General features: G+C 47.6%; 1 protein-coding gene across 2 annotated transcripts in view; it reads right to left on the minus strand.

The window, feature by feature from the left end:
- The window catches only part of Inpp5a (inositol polyphosphate-5-phosphatase A), a 198,750-nt gene that overhangs the window by 65,628 nt on the left and 114,493 nt on the right, over positions 1 to 18,629 (minus strand). For both annotated transcript variants that reach the window (XM_004669649.2, XM_004669650.2), the window contains exons 5-6: positions 4,460 to 4,523; positions 2,932 to 3,035 (exon numbers count right to left, since the gene is read on the minus strand). In XM_004669649.2, coding sequence (XP_004669706.1) covers positions 2,932 to 3,035; positions 4,460 to 4,523 — 168 coding nt within the window. The remainder of the gene's footprint in view (positions 1 to 2,931; positions 3,036 to 4,459; positions 4,524 to 18,629) is intronic.

The raw sequence follows: 18,629 nt of genomic DNA on the forward strand, positions 1-18,629 counted from the left end.
GAGCACTTTGTGAGGCTCTGCAAATATTTCCTTCTAATTAGCAGTGGCATACATACTCAGCCTATGCCACAGGGGTGAGTATGTGGAACTTAAGATAAACCTCAAATGGTGCTCATTTTTTGACAGGTCCAGGCAGCAGCCAACTCAGAGGCCTGAGGGTCAGCTGACAATCCAGGCTGTGGACAGCAACATGTTCTCTCCAAGTTGACATGGGGGTCCATCTAAAGATACCTCAAGGCCTTCTAGTCCTGCAAGTTCACTCTTCCAGAAATGCATTTTCTCCTCTGTCTACAGACATGACAAGACAGCATGGCCCCTGACCAGGTGTGCTACATATCGAGAGGGCCTGGACTTAGGCCAGGGCCTCTTTCCTGTCAGAGGGAGATAGGCTCTCACAGTCTACCTTGAGCTGTGCCTGGCTTTGCCAGTGCCACAAGGGGACAAAGAGCCAGTCTCAAGTGTGACTCCCTTCCTGAAGGGCAGCAGGACACCAGCCAAAACTCCTAGACCACACGAGCCTTGACTCCTCATGCCTCCAGAGCCAGTGGAGTAAGAGGACCCAAACCTGCTGGTGAGAGCAAGAAAGCTTCAGAAGGAGACCATGTGTTACAAGGACTGTTAGGAGATAGGATGCATTGGAGCCAGAGACTCTCAAGGCACCCTTGGAGGTGCTACAGGAAGCCTCATACCTGTGTTAGCCATCCATATGCTATCTACTGCCCAGTCTTTCCTCTTCCCTTGCCTACTTGAGGACACAGTGAAACCAGCAGACAGGCACAGGGCAGGGTTAGGGACAAACAACTAACACACATTCCCAAAGCCTCCAGAGCAGAAGATGAAGAAGATGTGATGAGAGGCTTGTTATCTCCAGCTCTGAAATTCTAACAGGTGAGGTGGAGAAACAGTATACCAAGAAGCCACATGTTTCAAAGGGATGAATGACGCTTAATGGGTCTTTAGCACATCACAAATATATTAAGACATGGAGGGGAGTGATTTAGGAGGTACACAGTCGAGTTCAGAGCTCATGCAAACCTCCCACAGACATGCACAAGGCTCTCAGCAGAGGCAGACAAACAGACAGGATCCCCAGGAGAATGTACTAAAGAGTGCACAGTGAAGGCCTCAGATCAGCACAGGGTGTGCACACACATGGCTGTGCTCTATCGGGATGGGGCCATACATCTGTTGCCAATTTTGCCAAGTGTTCAATGGCTAGAAGTATTTAAAGTACGAGAAAGTTGAAAAATAAAAAAATATGTTTAGCTGGGCGTGGTGGCACACACCTTTAATCCCAGCACTTGGGAGGCAAAGCTAGGAGGGTTGCTGTGAGTTCGAGGCCACCCTGAGACTACATAGTTAATTCCAGGTCAGCCTGGGCTAGAGTGAAACCCTACCTCGAAAAACCAAAAAAGAAAAAAAAAGATGTTTAGAGGGGCACTGCACTCTGGAATCTGCACACACGGCTTGTGTGTGTTGGTGTGGGGTTCTGGCCCACCCCACCTGCACTCCTGCAAGCAAGAGATACTTTAACCAACCCAGCGAGTGGGCAGTGTGCTTCCTTATCTCAGCCAGCCCAGTTCCACTGGGGCCTCCCAAGTCTTTTCTTCTAGCTCTGAGATGAATCCTTAAGAGGCCTCTAAGGAATAAGAGTCAGTCTGGGGCAGAGACCCAAGCTCAGCCACAACCAGACTCAAAGCCAGATTTTTGGCCCATGGCTTCTTCAAGAGAACCTTCTTCCCCAAGGTCACTACATAGATCGCTACCACATTTGGGTAAAGTTGTATTTCTATATGGACACCCAGAAGGCCAGGGAACTTCCCTGCCTTCCTTGACCACCCTCAGGAGGCTTGGAGCCAACAAGGCAGAGGAAGAGCTGAGCCAGGGATGGCATGAAGAAGCAAAGGTGGTTGGCCTATAGACACTGTGTTCCTGACCTGGGGATGATGAATGAGGAAGCCAAGCTGTAGGCTGGTAAGAGCACCCACCCTTCACAGAAGCAGCCCTGATCTATCTGCTTGAGGTTCTATTACAACTCAGGTTAATGAAGTTGAAGCCTTGCAGAAAACCAGGTCCAAGCAAGTGCAGCTGCCCCACTGTGCAGATGCCTCACCCGCGACAGCTGCAGAGCGGTCCTTGTCAGAGCTGAAGTGCTGGCAAGCCTGGATATGGCCCCAACCTCACGGCAAGGGCAGGACGTGTGTGAACAGCCAGCACCTGAATTGCTTCTCTAGTCAAGGTGTTCAAACCCTACTGTGACTTAACAGATGATTTAAGGTAAGGAGTCAAGAGATTATTCCCTAGGCTTGAGAGGCGTCCAAAATGTAGTTAGAAGACTTAGTTTCTAGAATGTAAGAGCATACAGTCCATCATCACTAAAAACCAGAGGCATGCAATACAAACAGATGTGGTAAAACCTGAAGGAAGCCACTCACACCTGAGAAGCAACAAAGTAACTCCTGGCCTTTTAATTATTAAACTCTGGGTGCCAAGTGCTAGGATGTGCCATTAAGCCACAAGCTGTGTTGGCTGCTGTGTCCTTGCTAACTAAAGCAACCCAGAGGAACAACCCCTTATGCCCCCTTGGGGCAGGTGGAGACCCACTACACCTGCAGTTTGGACAGGACACAGCACAGCACATGTTCACTCCCAGCTACAAACATATTCCTATTTGGGGGGAGGGGGAGTGCTGCCTAGAAGCGATGCTGAGAGATGAAATAACCTGAGTTCCTTAGTTCTCAGTGTCCTTATTCACAACAGCCCAGATCACACCCAAACTCCAAGGAAGACCCACTTCAAGTGTGCGGGTAGTTGTGACTATCAACAGTGGAGGGTAATCAGCACCTACATGTCAGCTGTGGCTCACTCACTCTGACAGGCAGAAGCACTAGTGAGGAGGGCCAGTCCTCCTTACCAGCGCACAGTACACACCTCAGGAAAGTAGTCCTGTGGGAACTTCTCTTTCTCCAGCATGGGTGTGCTCTCCAAAGTGTCTGAATAGATCTCCTTGCCAGTGACTTTTTTATACTTCTTGGCTGGAAAAAAACAGAAGGATGACAGAAATAAACATCACCACACCCCATCCAATCAGCCACATGCTACTGGAGGGTCATGTCCACCCTCAGCAGCCCCAGGGAGGGAAAGGAGTTTCACAAGCAGGCCAGGGGCCAACCCTGAACAGCTGCTCTAGGGAGGCCTGTGGCTCGTAAATCCCTGTTCCACGACCTGGAACCTGACACTCCACTTCATTATCCCTAAGAGCTCCCAGACTGCAGATTTACAGGGGCTAATTGGCACCCTCTCTGAAAGCCATGCATGTATTTAAGAAGGCTGTGGAATTACCACTCACTCAGACCTTCACATGAATTTATTTAATAACATCGATTTCCTCTTCGCACATGGACGACATCAGTCATATTCCAGGGAAGAGTTTTTATGTGACATGGAGATGGAGACACAGGGCAGGCACTCCCCAGTCCTCCCAGCAGCTCATGCCTCCTGGATCGACAGTACAGTACAGGCCTTGGTCTGACTTCTCTCTCACAGGTAGGCCTGGGGGTGAACAGCTGCCTCACATCCTCAGTGGTGTGCCACAGCATGAAAGTCCATTCTTAAGAGCCCTGCCTGGCAGGACACAGAGAGCTGGTGGTCTCTGCTAGGTTCTAAGGAGTATAGGCAGCATTTGGCCCCCAAGGCCACTGAAGGAACAAGAACCCATCCCTGGTGGCCTGACCTACTCTCTAGACACTATCCCTAAAACCCCAAGACCTCCAAGCCAAAAACAACAGCTTTTGAAGTCAAGTTCCTAGATTATCAAGCAGATCCTTGGAGACCAGCTTTGGGATAGCATTTCTCGGGAATCTCTTCCCATTTTGTGAGCTGCCATCCTTTGCAGTGTCTTAAGTACTGTCCATATATGGGTTAGCATGAACAAGCTGAGACCCTCCCTCCTGGGAAATAGGTGCCCCCAAAGCTCCAGAGCAGCAGATGGGCTGTTTCAGCAGGACTGCCCCAGGCACAGTGCAGACCAGGCACTAATCACTAAATGAGAGCCAGTGTTTTCCACAGCTATAAACATGTGTTCTTCTCCACTTTTATTTTGAAATATGTGATCCTGTTCTGTTTTGTGTTCACTCATTTTATAGGAATATATATCAGAAACTACTACTTTCTTCTCAGAGCTTGTAAGGCCAGAGACCCCTGTATTAGGTAAAAGAGAGGCAGGGGCTTAGATCATGGTACAGAATAGGTAGAGCAGAGCCAGAGCTAGTGGCATCCTCCCCTCAGGGAAGCCAAGGAGTCAGTGTCAATAGAAGGTCCCCAAGTCATGACTGCTGCACTTGACATCAAACTCAAGCCATGCCAGGACTTCTCACAACAGCACAGGACAGGGACACACAAAGAAGCCAGATCACAGCAGGGCCATAAAGACAGGCCACAGGAAACAGCACAAACTTACCTTTAAAGTCAAACTGATAGATGTTTTTTAAGGATTCATGAAGAAAATAAAAGCTTCCCAGTGCCTGTAAGAGCAAAACAGAGACACAGAGTCAGAGGTGGTGCTGGCATTCTTTAAGTGAGATTTCTGGCAATGACGAGGTTCCAGACAGTAAAGTAGCTCCCTGAAAGGAAGCCAAGGGACTGACCTGACACTCAGATGTGGCAACTGAGGCAGAGGCTGCCACAGTGTAGCCAGTATCCACCACCACCCAGTATGGTGCAGAAGTAAACTGTGTGATCTGTGTAAGAGTGAGGGCAGACTTGCCTTTCTGGAGCTCCAGCTCTCAGCTCCATCCCTAGCCAGCTCAGCACCTGGCCCAAGCCTCAAGTGCCCACCTGCTCACTGTCCACTGCTGCTTGCTGCTCAGTCCCTGCTCCTTTCAGAGCCCCATCCATCATAAGTAAGGAACACTCCAAGCACACCCAGGGGCTAGAAGGCCCACCCTCTGTGGGTTCCCGAGCAATCATGGATGCCAGTTGAATGTCATGTGCTCTTCAGGGCAGACACTCCAACAGGAGCATTGTTGCCTCAGAGCTGAGGGCAGGACCCACAACAAAATAACTTGCTACTGATGTGAAATTCAGACTTAAAATGCTATCACACATATGTACACTTTTTTCTTCTAATAAATCCAGCAGCCTTAACCAAGGGTCTGGGGAAGGTCATACATGGTGGCAGTGTTCATGATGCTATCCACATGCTCGCCAAAACTCACTGGACTGCTTCCTGAAAGGGCGAGCTCACTGTCTGCCCATTATGCAATTACAAATCCAACTTAAAAGAAAATCCCCATTCTGGGATGGAGAGATGGCTTAGTGGTTAAGGCACTTGCCTGCAAAGCCTAAGGACCCGGGTTCGATTCTCCAGGTCCCATATAAGCCAGATACACATGTGGCACATGCATCTGGAGTTCGTTTGCAGTGGCTGGAGGCCCTGGTGTGCCCATTCTCTCTTGCTCTCCCTCCCTCTGTCTCTAATAAATAAAGTAAAATCTTAAAAAAAGAAATTCCCATTCTTTAGGACTCATTGTGGGTGTGGGCGCCCAACATAGGATCTAGGGGATGATTTAATGGGTAAAGTGCCTACTACACAAGTTGGAGGACGCAGGTTCAATCCCAGCACCCATATAAAGTGCCCAGGCACGTTGGCACCTACAATCCCAGCTTTGGGAAGGCAGAGACAAAAGGATCTCTGGGCTCACTCCCTAGCCTAACCTTATCAGTATACTCTAGGTTCAGTGAGAACCTTGTCTCAGAGAGTAAGATCCAGAACCTTGAGGAAGACACCTGATGTTGATTTCTGGCCTCCACATGTATATGTCTCTCTCTCTCTCTCTCTCTCTTACACACACACACACACACACACACGTGAAAACATACAAAGCGAAGACCATCGGGGCCAGGTAGTGAGGCCACATGGACACTGGGCAGAGTTGTCTGTGGGGAACCTGGGCAGACCACTATACAAGGCCTCACCAGAGGGGAAAGACAGGTCTGACTCCAGCATCATATTTTGAAAAGGATCAAGTCAGAAAACTGAAAGAGCAGGACAAGAACATGTGTTGCACACATATACACACATTACAGTCCCATGATGCTCTACTCCCAATCATTACAGCTCCATGATGCTCTCACAATCACTCTCAGGATTTCTGAGGTTCTCTCCACCATAACTAGACTATAATGTCAAATACTAGCTGGAGTCAAATCCCCAGTAAAACTCCATTGCACTGTGGGGCCTTTGAGCTCTGGGACTCTGCTGGCTCACCTTCAAGATAACTTATATGGGTGGGACTGCAGAGTGGGCAAAAGTGCAGGAGCCACACTGGAGCATGGGAGTTTGCTGTGACCCTTCAGTACCTAAATGGCAATCCAGGAGAGAAAGTGGCCAGGCTAGGATGCTCTGGACTTGCTGAAGGCTGGCTGTGGGCATAGCAAGAGGGTAACGACTCTGGCCCAGCCCCCACCAATGTCTCATGGGAAGGTCAATCTCACCTGTGTGGGAAGCCAGCCCTATGAGAGCCTGTGTAGGACTCAACCTGTGCAGTGTGGCAGGCCCCCAGTTCAATGAATCACTAGCTCCAACACACATGTGACAGGCCAGTAGCAGTATTCAATTCCTTCAGTGTTTGTACTGCAAAGATAGCCTGGTGACATAATTATGAAAAATTTTCAAGTCCTGTATGCCTATTCCTGAGTAGGAGCAGTCATAGTGGCCACTAGGCCCACCTGCTACTAAGGCTGAGTGAGCAAGTTTCCTTCCATGCCCAGACATAAAGATGGCTCCACATGCACTGTTCAACTGTTTTAGCAAACAAACAGCTACCACACTACCATCACAAGCCAAATGTGCTAGTCTGCATATTTTTTCCAAATGTGTCAAGACCCTCAGGAGATCCAGGTTCACTTCTCCATGCCTCACTCATCTTTTCTCACATCTCAACAGCAATGCACCACACAGACACTATTGGGATTCATACCATGAGAAATGGATGTGGGAAAGAGAACTAATTAATAATTATAGACAAGGGGGCTAGAGAAATGGCTTAGTGGTTAAGGCACTTGCCTACAAAGCCAAAGGACCCAAGTTCAATTCCCCAGGACCTACGTAAGCCAGATGCACAAGGGGCACACACATCTGAAGTTCATGTGTAGTGAGTGGCTGGAGGCCCTGGTGGGCCCATTAAAAAGTATAGACAAGGATTAAAGTACACAACCAATTAACTGTTCACACAGGGATGATCTGGTGCCCAGCTCGGTGTCCATACAGAAACAGTCTAGTTCCCTGCCTCAGTGTCCTCACAGGGATGGTCTGGTTCCCTTGACAGCTGCACTCAGATGGACCCCAAGGACAGTAATCAGGAGGCTGAGAACACACCTGGTGGCTGTTCAGATGGTTCTTGCTGATTCTTCTAGAATAACACTTTAAATTTTCTTTCCTAGCCATCACTCTATAAAATCCCTTGTTACCAATGCAGGACATAGCCTCACACTCAAGATTCCTGGCCTCTGGGCTCGCAGACGCTACAGCCCCATGGGGCTGGGCCCTGTTTGGCATGTGTTTCCGTGGACTTCAACCTACTACTCTGGCCCATACTGGCCACTCCCAGTGAGGTGGGGAAGGCTTCTCCCTTTCCGCCCTTCTGCATAACATCTGCTCTCTGCTGGTCCTCAGATTCCCCTGGTCATCTCAGGCCCTCACTCTCCCACCCAGCTCACATCCAAGCCCAGAGTACAGTATAGTCTATTAGAAGCCTGTGGTCTGCCCTGCACTCTTCATGTATAACCGAACCATCTTCTCACCACACTACTGCTGCCTCTGAAAGGTCAGGGTTCTACTGGTGTTGTGCCAGGTGGGCTCTTCTACTCTGTGGATGGGGTCTAGCAGGAAGCACGAGACATACTCCTCTGACTAAGCACTTCAGGTTATGAGTGCAGTTTGGCAAGATGGCTGAGTTAGGTCAGGGGACACCTTACCAGAAAATAATGTCTAACTCTAGGGGACAGCAACTGGCACTTGGGACAGAACAGGACACATTCTGAGGAGCAACTAGCAAAGGTTCAGCAGCCAATGCAAGATCTCAGTGTCCTGGACACCACACGACTCTTCCTCTGTGACACACTGTCCAGCAGGGAAGGGACAGAGCAATAGGCAAGGAGTAAATGCATGTTCTGCTGTGAGCAGGTGGACAGCGAGGCACACATGACCACCTATGTGCACATGCCTGAAGGCAGGTGAGCCCCTCATGCCCTGGACACGTGGCTTCTGACCACCACCCAAATGCTAGTAACTCAGATCAAAAGATCCATGCTTAGCCTCTGGACTTGGAGTCTGAGTAGTTTCAGAAAGAGGTCAGGCAACTCCTTGCAGGTAGGATAGGATCCAGGGTACAGAAGGTAGGGTACGTCCCATAGAAAAGCTAGGTGTGACAGCACTGTGCATCTCATGGGCCTGCCTCAGTAGTACCTGTCATTGATGAGAGGGAAGGTCAATGTTTCTGACCCCAGGCCATGCCCACTTGGTGGGGCATACTTCTGGTAGGTTCACAAGCTGCCTAGATGGACACAGGATGCTCTTGCATCAAGAGGCACACATTCCTACACCCAGGAAGGCCAGGTGTAGACCAGACAGCACCCTTCCAGTGAGCAAGGTATAGTCTGCATCCTTATCTGACAACTGGCTCTCAGTCACCTTCATGGCACAACCTAAGACCAGCCAGCTTTTGCCTGCTTTCTTGAAGCTGTCTCTGTAGGAGATCACAGTTAACCCAGACACAGGGATAGAGCCACCTCCAAGGGTCAGAGGAGAGAATGAACATAACACCTGCTCTAGGCCTACAGGAAATTGACCTGTGCAAAACACCTCTTTACCTGCCTTGGCTGAAGAGGAAATGGCAAGATTGGTAAAATGAAGGTCATGCAGACACCTAAGTTTACCTTCCAACCAGAGAAAATTGATGTTGTGAGGATTACAATAAACAATACAGAACAAATTACAATGACGACACCGAAACTGCAGTGCACAGAGTCAGAAAATCCCTAATTAGCTCTAATGAATATTTAACATCAAAGTTCAACCCAACTTTTCACAACTCTCCCCACTGTGTCAGCATGGCAGGGCACCATCCATCACAGGGCACATCAGTCTGCATAGTAGCATGTTGCCAAGGCCAGGAGAAGTCCCCAGTTATCAAGCCACTGAGCATAGTGCATGTTAACAGTATGTCTGTCACGTCTGGGAGTACTGACTCCTTGTCTCTTCTGCTAAAAACAACTAAAATACTTTTAACATATGTATAAACCTGTCATCAGTGCTTATTAATTCTCCACTAATGAGCCAGTCCAGCCTCTGCTGTGTTTCTGCCCCACCTATAAGGGCAGCAAGGATCTCCAATACCCCCAGAGGCCAGGCAGAGCAGCCACAGCTCCTGGCAGTCCAAGCCTCAGGGCACTTAAGTCAGCTGGGTGTGGCATGTTCCTGGTCCAGACTCCCTGGTAGCTGGGGACATGATAAGGAAGTGTGCCAAAGGGACACAGCCTGGCCTCAAGGGCAGAGGCTTGGCCTGTAGCTGACCAGCCACCTTGGCAGAGCAGACCACTTCCCAAGCCCCCAGCAGCTACACAGGCATCTGGTGAGAATGAAGTGTCTGATATGCTCTGACCTCAGCAAGAACCCAGTCACCCCATGTCACTATATTGGTTTCTGGTGGGCTACAGCAGGAGTAGATACAAAAGGAACACAAAGCTAATAGTTAGAAACACCTCCAGTGTTCTGTATTCTCCAATTGGCCAGAAGCAAGCTATTAGTTCTACTAGGAGGGCAGCAACAAAGCACTCACCATTAACTCCTGCACAGGGCTCACTCCTTCCTAAACGGCTAACTCCTTAACTCAAATCCAATCAACTAGCAGCAGACACACCCAGCAGGCATGTCATTCTCCTCAGATGTTGTTAACAAGGAAACCACACAGGCTTCTCCCATGTATGCTCCTATGGTGGCAACAAGCCCTTTTACCTACAGCCAAGAGTCTCTGTAAAAATGTCAGGTGACTACCAGGTGACAGCTCCCAACACACCTTACTACTTACAATTGACCAGGTCATTCATAAGGGATTTCTAGACACACATGTACCCACACAAATGCTTCCTTCACCATCCCTTCGCATTCTGATCAGGTCCCCCTGTGGGTTGGTGTGGCCCACCTTCAGAGTGTCTGTGCTCTTACTATGCGATGCTTCAGCCTACCTCCTTGGTGGGGTTTTCTAGTATAGGTGAGCATCCTTTTTGTCTCAAATCTTTGTTCCCTTTTATAGGGATCAAAGACAGGACCTCAAGCATGTTACGCAAGTTTTCTACCACTAGTGCCTCTTATTCTTTCCCTATATTTTTGATTATGGTAAAGACACATAAAATATATATTCCATCCTTGGTGATTTGAATGGATGTCTTCCAGTTGATTCAGGAGTTTACTAAAACTTGTATTTTGGATCTCCAGCCACCTGGCTAGAGGAGGTGTCACTAGGGATGGGCCTGGAATTCCAGTGTAAGATAGACAAAGTGCCTGAGCTCTGCCTGGGGCTCCTGAAGTAGGCTTGCTTGCTTTTGGTAGTGGGATTTCTCTTTTTTGCCATTATGGAACTTCCCCTGCATCTGTTCTTCCTCCCATAAACTGTGTCTGGCCTAGAGGATCAGCACAGTGCCCTGAAGCTGTCTATGACCCTTCTTAACCATTTTTATGTGCATAGTTCAGGGCCATTAAACACAATGGTAATGTCAAACAATCATAACTCTTTCTATCTTCCCAGATGCAAGCTCTGCACATACAAACACCATCATTTCCTCTCCCTGAGCACTGAATGCCACTATGTCTGTGAAGGTAACTGACTATTCTGGGACCTTAGAAGCCACTGCTTCCAGGCAGAAGTAGAGCAAGGACAAAGGTGGAGTGGTAGCAGAGGAGGTGAGGTGTGCTGGGACAGGGTGTATTCAAATTGGATTTGCTGAGAAACTGAAAAAAGATGGTACATAGGAAGGAATGGTTAAGGTGGCTACAAGGGATCTGCTCCAATGTGCAGCTGTTTATTGGGTTGGAAGAGGCTAGAGGGGAAACAGGTTTGAGGGAGATAAGGAATCGGTAGTAGACTTGTCAAACTGCCACCCAAGGAGGGATGCCACAGAGGCACTTAGGGCCTGGAGCTCTGGAACAAGGTTGAGGTGAAAATGAAGACTCTGAGCTATCTCTGAAGACTGCCATCTGAAGCTGGAGAATACTGAGGGGAGAGAAGCTAAGGTCTGGTGACACTGTGGTTGGTGGATGGTAGGGTGATGAGGAACACACAGCTACGACAAAGCAAGACTAGCTGGTAGGTAGTGATAGGTGACTATGGCATGCTTCTGGTTTCCAGTTGGTTAAGGTAGCAAAGTACATGGAAAGATTTTAAAATATCGAGCCAGCCTTACATTCTGGAATAAACCTAACTTGATCATAATGGATGCTTCCATAGCCTATGGGGTTCTGATGGCTAATATTTTATTTGACATTTTCTTCCCTCTTTCCCTTTCCTTCCCTTCCTTCCTTCTTTTCTTTTTGCTTCTAATCTTTGTTTCTGTTCTTACCATACCAACGGAATTATTCTATATCAACTCTTTAATGATATTGTCAAGGTGCAACTCAGACACTTTCCTCAGAACACAGAAAAACTGTCTTCCCTTCCTTTAAGTCCCTCTCTTCTTCCCTTCCTTCTTTCCTTTATTTGTGAGACAGGGTCTTAACATGAAGTCCAGGCTGGCCTCAAATTCATGATACCTCTGCATCAACCTCCCAAGTTCTGGGATTACAAATTATACCAGACTCTCCAAGCACATTTATTTTGGGGTTTCAGGGTGACACAGTTTCCTATCTTGAGTCTCCTCTTGCTAGAGTACTCTATAAGGCTGTTGCCCTCTTCCTCATCTTCCCTCTGGGTTGGCCTCCATCTCATCACCAGTTGATAGTGTCATAGGCACTTTGTTAATCCTCACCTGAAGATTCGCTGGCAGCTGTGCAGTACCCACTTAGATCTTAGCAGTCTAATCTTCCCAGCTCAGGACCTAGGCCATCCCTCATCCTCCTACTCCTCAGAAACTACAAGTCTCTCCAGGTTTTCCCAGCACCTCCCTCTACCATGCCACTCTGCATGCATCCATTTCGTCTATGAAGTCTACAGACTCACCATCTACCTCTATTTCCCATGCTTTCCTCTGCCAAGCCAAAGCACTGCAAGCTCCAAATGGACACTGCTGTCACTGCACTTGCCTGAGCCTCTTCTGAACCCAAGAGTCAGTCTGAACATTCATTTATTTATTATTTATTTGGAAGCAGAGAGGGGGTGGGAGAGAGAGAAAAGGGGCACTCCAGTGCTTCTTGCCACTGCAAATGATCTCTAGATACATGTGCCACTTTGTGCATCTGGCTTTACATGTGAGTACTGAAGAAATAAACCCAGACTATCATGCTTTGCAAGCAAGAACCTTTAACTGCAGAGCCAACTTTCCAGCCTCTGCAGACCATTTAAAAATACACGTCTTCAAAAGAAAATACACATCTCTTGTTAATGCACTCACCTTGACCCATGGAAGCTCACACAGGTCCTCACACCTGTGGCTCACAGAGTTCTAACTGTGGTAGCCATGAAGGCCTGAGCCAGCCAAGGTCTTTGCCACTGAGGCAATGATTCTCCTTTTCCAGATGCTTCTCACATGTGCCCCTTGCTATTCCAGCCTCCATGGAAATGCTGCCTCTTCCAAGTCTCTAACTGCTCTTCACAATGCTGTATACACTAGCTGCCTGCTGGTCTCATCATCTGCCTCCTTATGGGAAGAAGCTTATGGAGGGTAGGAAAGTAACAGGAGTCCCTCAGAACACAGATGAGCTCCTGAAGAATTCAAGAGCTCAGTGAAAGATGCACAGCACCCTCAGGGCACAGCTGGCTAAGAAGGTCTGGCCAGCATACATATCTGTCTGCCCAGGTACCAGATAACCTAAAACACAGCCTCTGAGAAGCTTAGCATGGTCACAAAAAATAGCACTTTTTCTGATCAGACCCCAAAGGTAAACCCTGAGAATACTGGCTTAAAACAATTTAATAGATTGAGTAATAAATCAAAGTAAAGCTATTTTAACATTCATTAGATTATAAACAATAATAAATGAAACAAAGCTTTTGTTTCAATCAATGCAGTGCTTTATTGATCCTTCCTATATAATAAACTCATGGGCAGCCAATCTAATTGTATGAGACAGCATTGCTGCCTGGTTCCTTGGCATTATCTGGGGTGGAAGTGGCACATGGGAAAGGCTGCATTCAGCATGCCACTGTCACAGGGTGTCCTCTCTCAAGAAGCTTTATGACCAGCACAAAATGAGAGCTGACACATTTACAAAGCCCTGCCTTTCCAATTTCAGCTCCTGTGGCTAGACGGAAGATGACGGCACAAAGCTGTCCCCCCGCATCTGACCCTCGGCACCAAGTCCTCTCCAGGCTGGCCACCAGCCTAAGAGATGCACACATAATTTCATTCCATCTCCCGTCCAACAGCCAACATTAGAAGTTAATTAAATTGGTTGCCCACTGTATTCATCCACTTACAAAGTTAATGATATCCTGTCCCCGAATTAAGGAGCATTTTATAAAGCGTGCACCATGGGAGCTGGCATGTTGTACATGGGGTGCTCAACCCTGTCACAGCTCTTGGTCATTGCATCCCTAATTAGGCAGCCCAGGAAGGGCAGGGCCTTGTCTGCAGGGCAAAGCACAAGTCATCCTGACAGCAAGGGTAAACACTGCACATAACAGCCACTTAATATCTCATGTTGGACCACAATAAATTCCACCAGATTAGTACGCCTGTTAACATTTCATATTACCATAGTGAGGAAAAGCTGGAATACAATGAGACAGGCTGTAGGAAGGGGCAAGCACCCAGCAGGTATGGATGGAGAAGCAGTGGGGTGATCCCAGGTTCGCACCAGGATGAAATGCTACATAGTGCCTTCCTAGAGACGGGAAATCACAGTGGCATGAGAAGCATGCACTCTGCTGAGAGAACCCACTCCATACACACTCATGGGCATCTTCTCAGAGCCACATGCTATCTCAGGCACTGAGATATATCAGTGACCAGCTAGGCACTAAGATGGCTACAGATGATGACAGCACCATGGAGGACACCAGGCCTCTGCCTGAGCAGCCACAAATAGGCACCACAATGCCTGGGATGAGAAGGGTTAAATGCCCCATCACACCCTTCCCCAAGGAGTTGGTCGAGGTGGTTGAACTACAGCACAGGGTGGTCCTGGCATATTAGCACATGGACAGTCCTGCACAGAGCACGAAACACACCAGTAGGAACTGGGGGCAGGGAAGAGAGCAAAGTAAGTAACATCTGGACCCAGGAGGCTTGGGCAGGTGAGGGAGCTATAGGTGGGGGGAGATAAAAGGGGCTGAGGGTAAGGAGCACTTAGACAAGGAATGGTCAAGGAGACACAGAATGGCCATTGAGGTCAAGAGGTGACAATGGGGCAGGAGGAAGGGCCAAGGCTATGAGGCAACTTGAGAGAGTGACTATAAGTGTACAGAGTTGCTGTCATGCCAAAGGGAGAAGGGTATACATAGCACATGTCACAGCATGGAAGCCAGTGGTAACATAATTAGCCATATCAAAACAGTTAATCTGCAAGATGTCAGAGTGGCTGGAGGACAGAAGCCAGAAATACAAACAGTAACAGGAAGGCAGGAAGAATGGAGACTATTCCACTGTGTCCTGCAGCCGGGCAGCAGTAGTCCCCAGGCGGGGTCACTTCTGGTAAACTGAAGGCACCAAGGAAGCATCTGGGAGAAACAAGGTACCACGAAGTGACTGAGGCCATTATCTTCACAGGCCAGCAGATACATCCTTGCAGTTGTGCAGTTGCCTGATTTCATTTTTTTCCTGAGTGCACGCCAGCCCACAGGTGGGAAGAGCAGTCTTTTTGCTTAAGTCACTAGGGAAGGAAGGTGAGTAGGCAGAAAGTGGAGCATGGCATACCCATAATCTGACTCAGCCACAGTGAGAAATGACAGACCCTGAGGCTTTCCGAAGCTTCAATGAAAACAGCTGGACATGATGGGTTTTTATTGGCATTTCAGCCAGTGTTGCATTTGCACTACTGAGGTCTTTTCCGATTAAAGTAAAAGCATATATAATTTCCATGTTGTTTTTAGATAGCACACATTTTGCAAGTTGAGTTTTGATAATGAACAAAGAATATCAGCCTTAAAATAGCATCTAGTTTTAATTATTGAATTTATTGTTCTACTTTTTCCATGTCTAAATGATTTCAAAAGTAGATCAATAAACTTTCATGCCAATTACATTATGCAGAATCTGCTTCATCATACAGCTCAGATTTAGCTTCTGTATTCCAAAACTCATTAGGTTCTCAATTACAATCCCAATAGTCACTTATGTGCATTTATGGACATAGGATAATTAAAATACAATGCACTTTAAGAGAAGCCAAGGCAAATCAAGAGCTGTTTACAAAATACCTCCTGCCACTAGCAAAGTACAGGGCACAGAAAACACTACAACAAAGCTTTAACTGATTTTTAAATTTCAATTATATTGAGAAATTGCCATCTACTTCTATTTGAAATAATTTTTAACTTAGGTCCCAGACTATGGAACTGACAGGGAGGAGGCATTCTTCCAAGGGAGTAAGCAGACCTCCTTTCAGGTCTGACTACACTCCCTCAGAATACAAGGTCCTAAAGGGGGAACTATACTCACACCTGCCCCTAACTTGGGAAGCTTGTGACTTCCCATCCATTCCCTCAGATTGTTTCTCAGGCTCTCCTCATGCCAACACTAGGCAATGTCTCCTCTGTACTGTGCTACCTCGGTCATAGCATATTCCAAGTAGAATTACCTTTTGGTCTAACTGTACTTCTCAGCACTTTCCAGCAAAAACATGAGTACAACCTGTTCCATCTGTTAAACTGAGAGCTGCCACCACCTAAGGTGGCCCCATGAGGGTGTCAATGAGACACTCAGAACAGAGAATAGCATATACCAACAGGAAATGAGGCTTTCCTCCTGGAGGAAGGCTACTGTTAGGTCTCAGTCCACAAGGTCCTGTCACTGACTCTGATATAAGCTCCCTCCTCCTTGAATGAGGGGCCTATGTCACTTCCCAGCCAACAATGCTGCCTTGAGACCATTTCATGCTGTCTCACATAGGTTCCAGAGCTGGGACTCCTTGTGCAAATTTCATGCCTGCCTCTTTAAAGTTCTGAGACCACCATCAAGCTACTGAACCTTTTTGCCTGTCTCCCTATGTATAACACAAGGAAGATAAGCACACCTGCTTCCTCAGATCTCCCTGCTCCTCAAACATAATGAGCTTGTGAATTAAGTCAATAGGGTCTGTTGTTCCTCTTAGAGATACTACCTATTCTTAGCGCCACCTTGCCCTTGACACATAAGGACAGAAGAACAGACCTGAAGGATCCTTAAAGGAGCCCTTAGCTGATGCTAGAACACAAAGGTACAACCCAGCCAAAAGCTCTCCATTTCTGTTAGGAACCACTTTCCATGCCCTATCTGGAGTCTGATGTGCCTCCCTGAGGCACTCCACAGGGCTGCTGTCCTAGCCAGAAAAAAAGAAGCCTGAGCCTTCCCAGGAAACAGGAGGGGAGGGCACTGTGCCACATGCCATCCCCCACCTGGAGTGGGGCAACAGGGCATGGAGCTTCAAAACTATCCTTAGACCTCTCCTTTACCTCTTTTATGTAGCAAATCACAAAGATCCCTTACAGGAAAGATATTCAAAATTAGCTATCACCCACTAATGACCTTGTTATAGACCTTACTGACAAAGACCAAGGGGAAGTGGCACCCATCACGTGATCCTGTTGTTCGTACTCTGACCTCATGAGTGTCTGTCATTCATCTTTAAAGATGCTACTAAGACTATAGGAGAAGGGCACGTCATCAGGTTCTTTGCTAACATGGTGTTCTAACCAGGGAAATGCCACTCTGAGGCCTTCTGAAAGCCTAGTGAGGATCGTACTGACTAGAGTGAAGCCGAAGTGCAAACAGCCAAAAAGGGGAAGAGAAGGTCATCCATGAAAATCTAATGGCACAAGGTACTCAGGCTGCAATAGCAGATTTCTTGGGGAGGGCTGAGCATCCAGGATTCCATGGAATCAGAGACAAAGGGATTTTCAGGGAAGAGACTATGACCAACGAAGGAATTAGAAGTTGGGTGGGAGAAAAAGGGCCAAGAAGAACTCGAACAAGGTGTGCAGAGTCACAGAGCCTGCAGGGTTGAGGTGGGACTCCATGAGGTGGCATGGACAGAGGATAAGGCACCACAGGCGAAGACAGGAAGCTGGAGGATGAAGAGTGGACTCACATTCTGTCAGGCTAGGAACTTCTGATGATTACACAGGGTCTCCATGAGATAATGCAAAGTCAATGTGCCAACACAAGAAAGAAAAGAAAGGGAGAGACCATGGCAGAACAAGCTTTTCTGGAAATTAAAACTTGGAAGTTATGAATTCTACCCAAATGTAAGCCCCATCATGTGGACCACGCTGGCCTCCTCCTGGAGGCCGGCCTATGGTGGTGGGAGAAAGCATTACTAGTATGCAGTCACTGACAATGTTTGTGACCATATGTAGATGCCAAACACAATTTGTTGGCTAAAGAACACATAGGTCGTCCCACTGATGAGCAGCTGTGTTCTTCCTGTCTTCCCCCAGAAGCTTTCATGGGGCCTCTGAGTCTTATTATTTCTGGTTTAAAAAAGAAATCTAGTCAGGTGTGGTGGTGCATGCTTTAATCCCAGCACTCGGGAGGAAGAGATAGGAGGATCACTGTGAGTTTGAGGCCACCCTGAGACTTCATAGTGAATTCCAGGTCAGCCTTGGTTAGAGTGAGACCCTACCTCAAGAAAGAAAGAAAGAAAGACAGAAAGAAAGACAGAAAGAAAGACAGAAAGAAAGAAAGAAAGAAAGAAAGAAAGAAAGAAAGAAAGAAAGAAAGAAAGAAAGAGAAAGAAAGAAAGAAAGAAAGAGAGAGAAAGAAAGAAAGAAATCTATTGCCAGGCTTATACAGAGAAGCCAGCCCTAGAAAGGCTGAGGTAGGAGGATCACCATGAACTCAAGGTCTGCCTGGGCTAGAGTGAGTTCCAGGTTTAATTGGGTTAGAGTAGACGCTGCCTCAATTAAAAAAAAAAAAAAAAATCCTAAAAAGGGTGTGTGGGGTCACTTGCAGCTCCCCTCCCCTTTGTAAATAGATAACTTCAGAGTTGCAAGATGGGGAGTAATTTGTCCACTTTCCTCCCTCCAATCTGAAGGGACAGCAACAGTGCACAACATACAGGCACTGCCATCAGGGGACCATTTGCACAATAACTACTAGCCAATGCCACACACTGTCTGTGCTCAGTGTCCCCAACTGTGCCCTGAGTGACACCAACCAAGGGTCAGAAACAATACCTAGAGGTATAGCATGCTCTGCATGTTGGCTGCTGGGGGTCACAAAGGGATTCCTAGGAGGCCACAGAAGTCAACAAACTAAGTGATGTCAACAAGCTCTACAGC

This window comes from Jaculus jaculus, chromosome 1 (assembly GCF_020740685.1).
Source record: "Jaculus jaculus isolate mJacJac1 chromosome 1, mJacJac1.mat.Y.cur, whole genome shotgun sequence".
NCBI lineage: Eukaryota > Metazoa > Chordata > Mammalia > Rodentia > Dipodidae > Jaculus > Jaculus jaculus.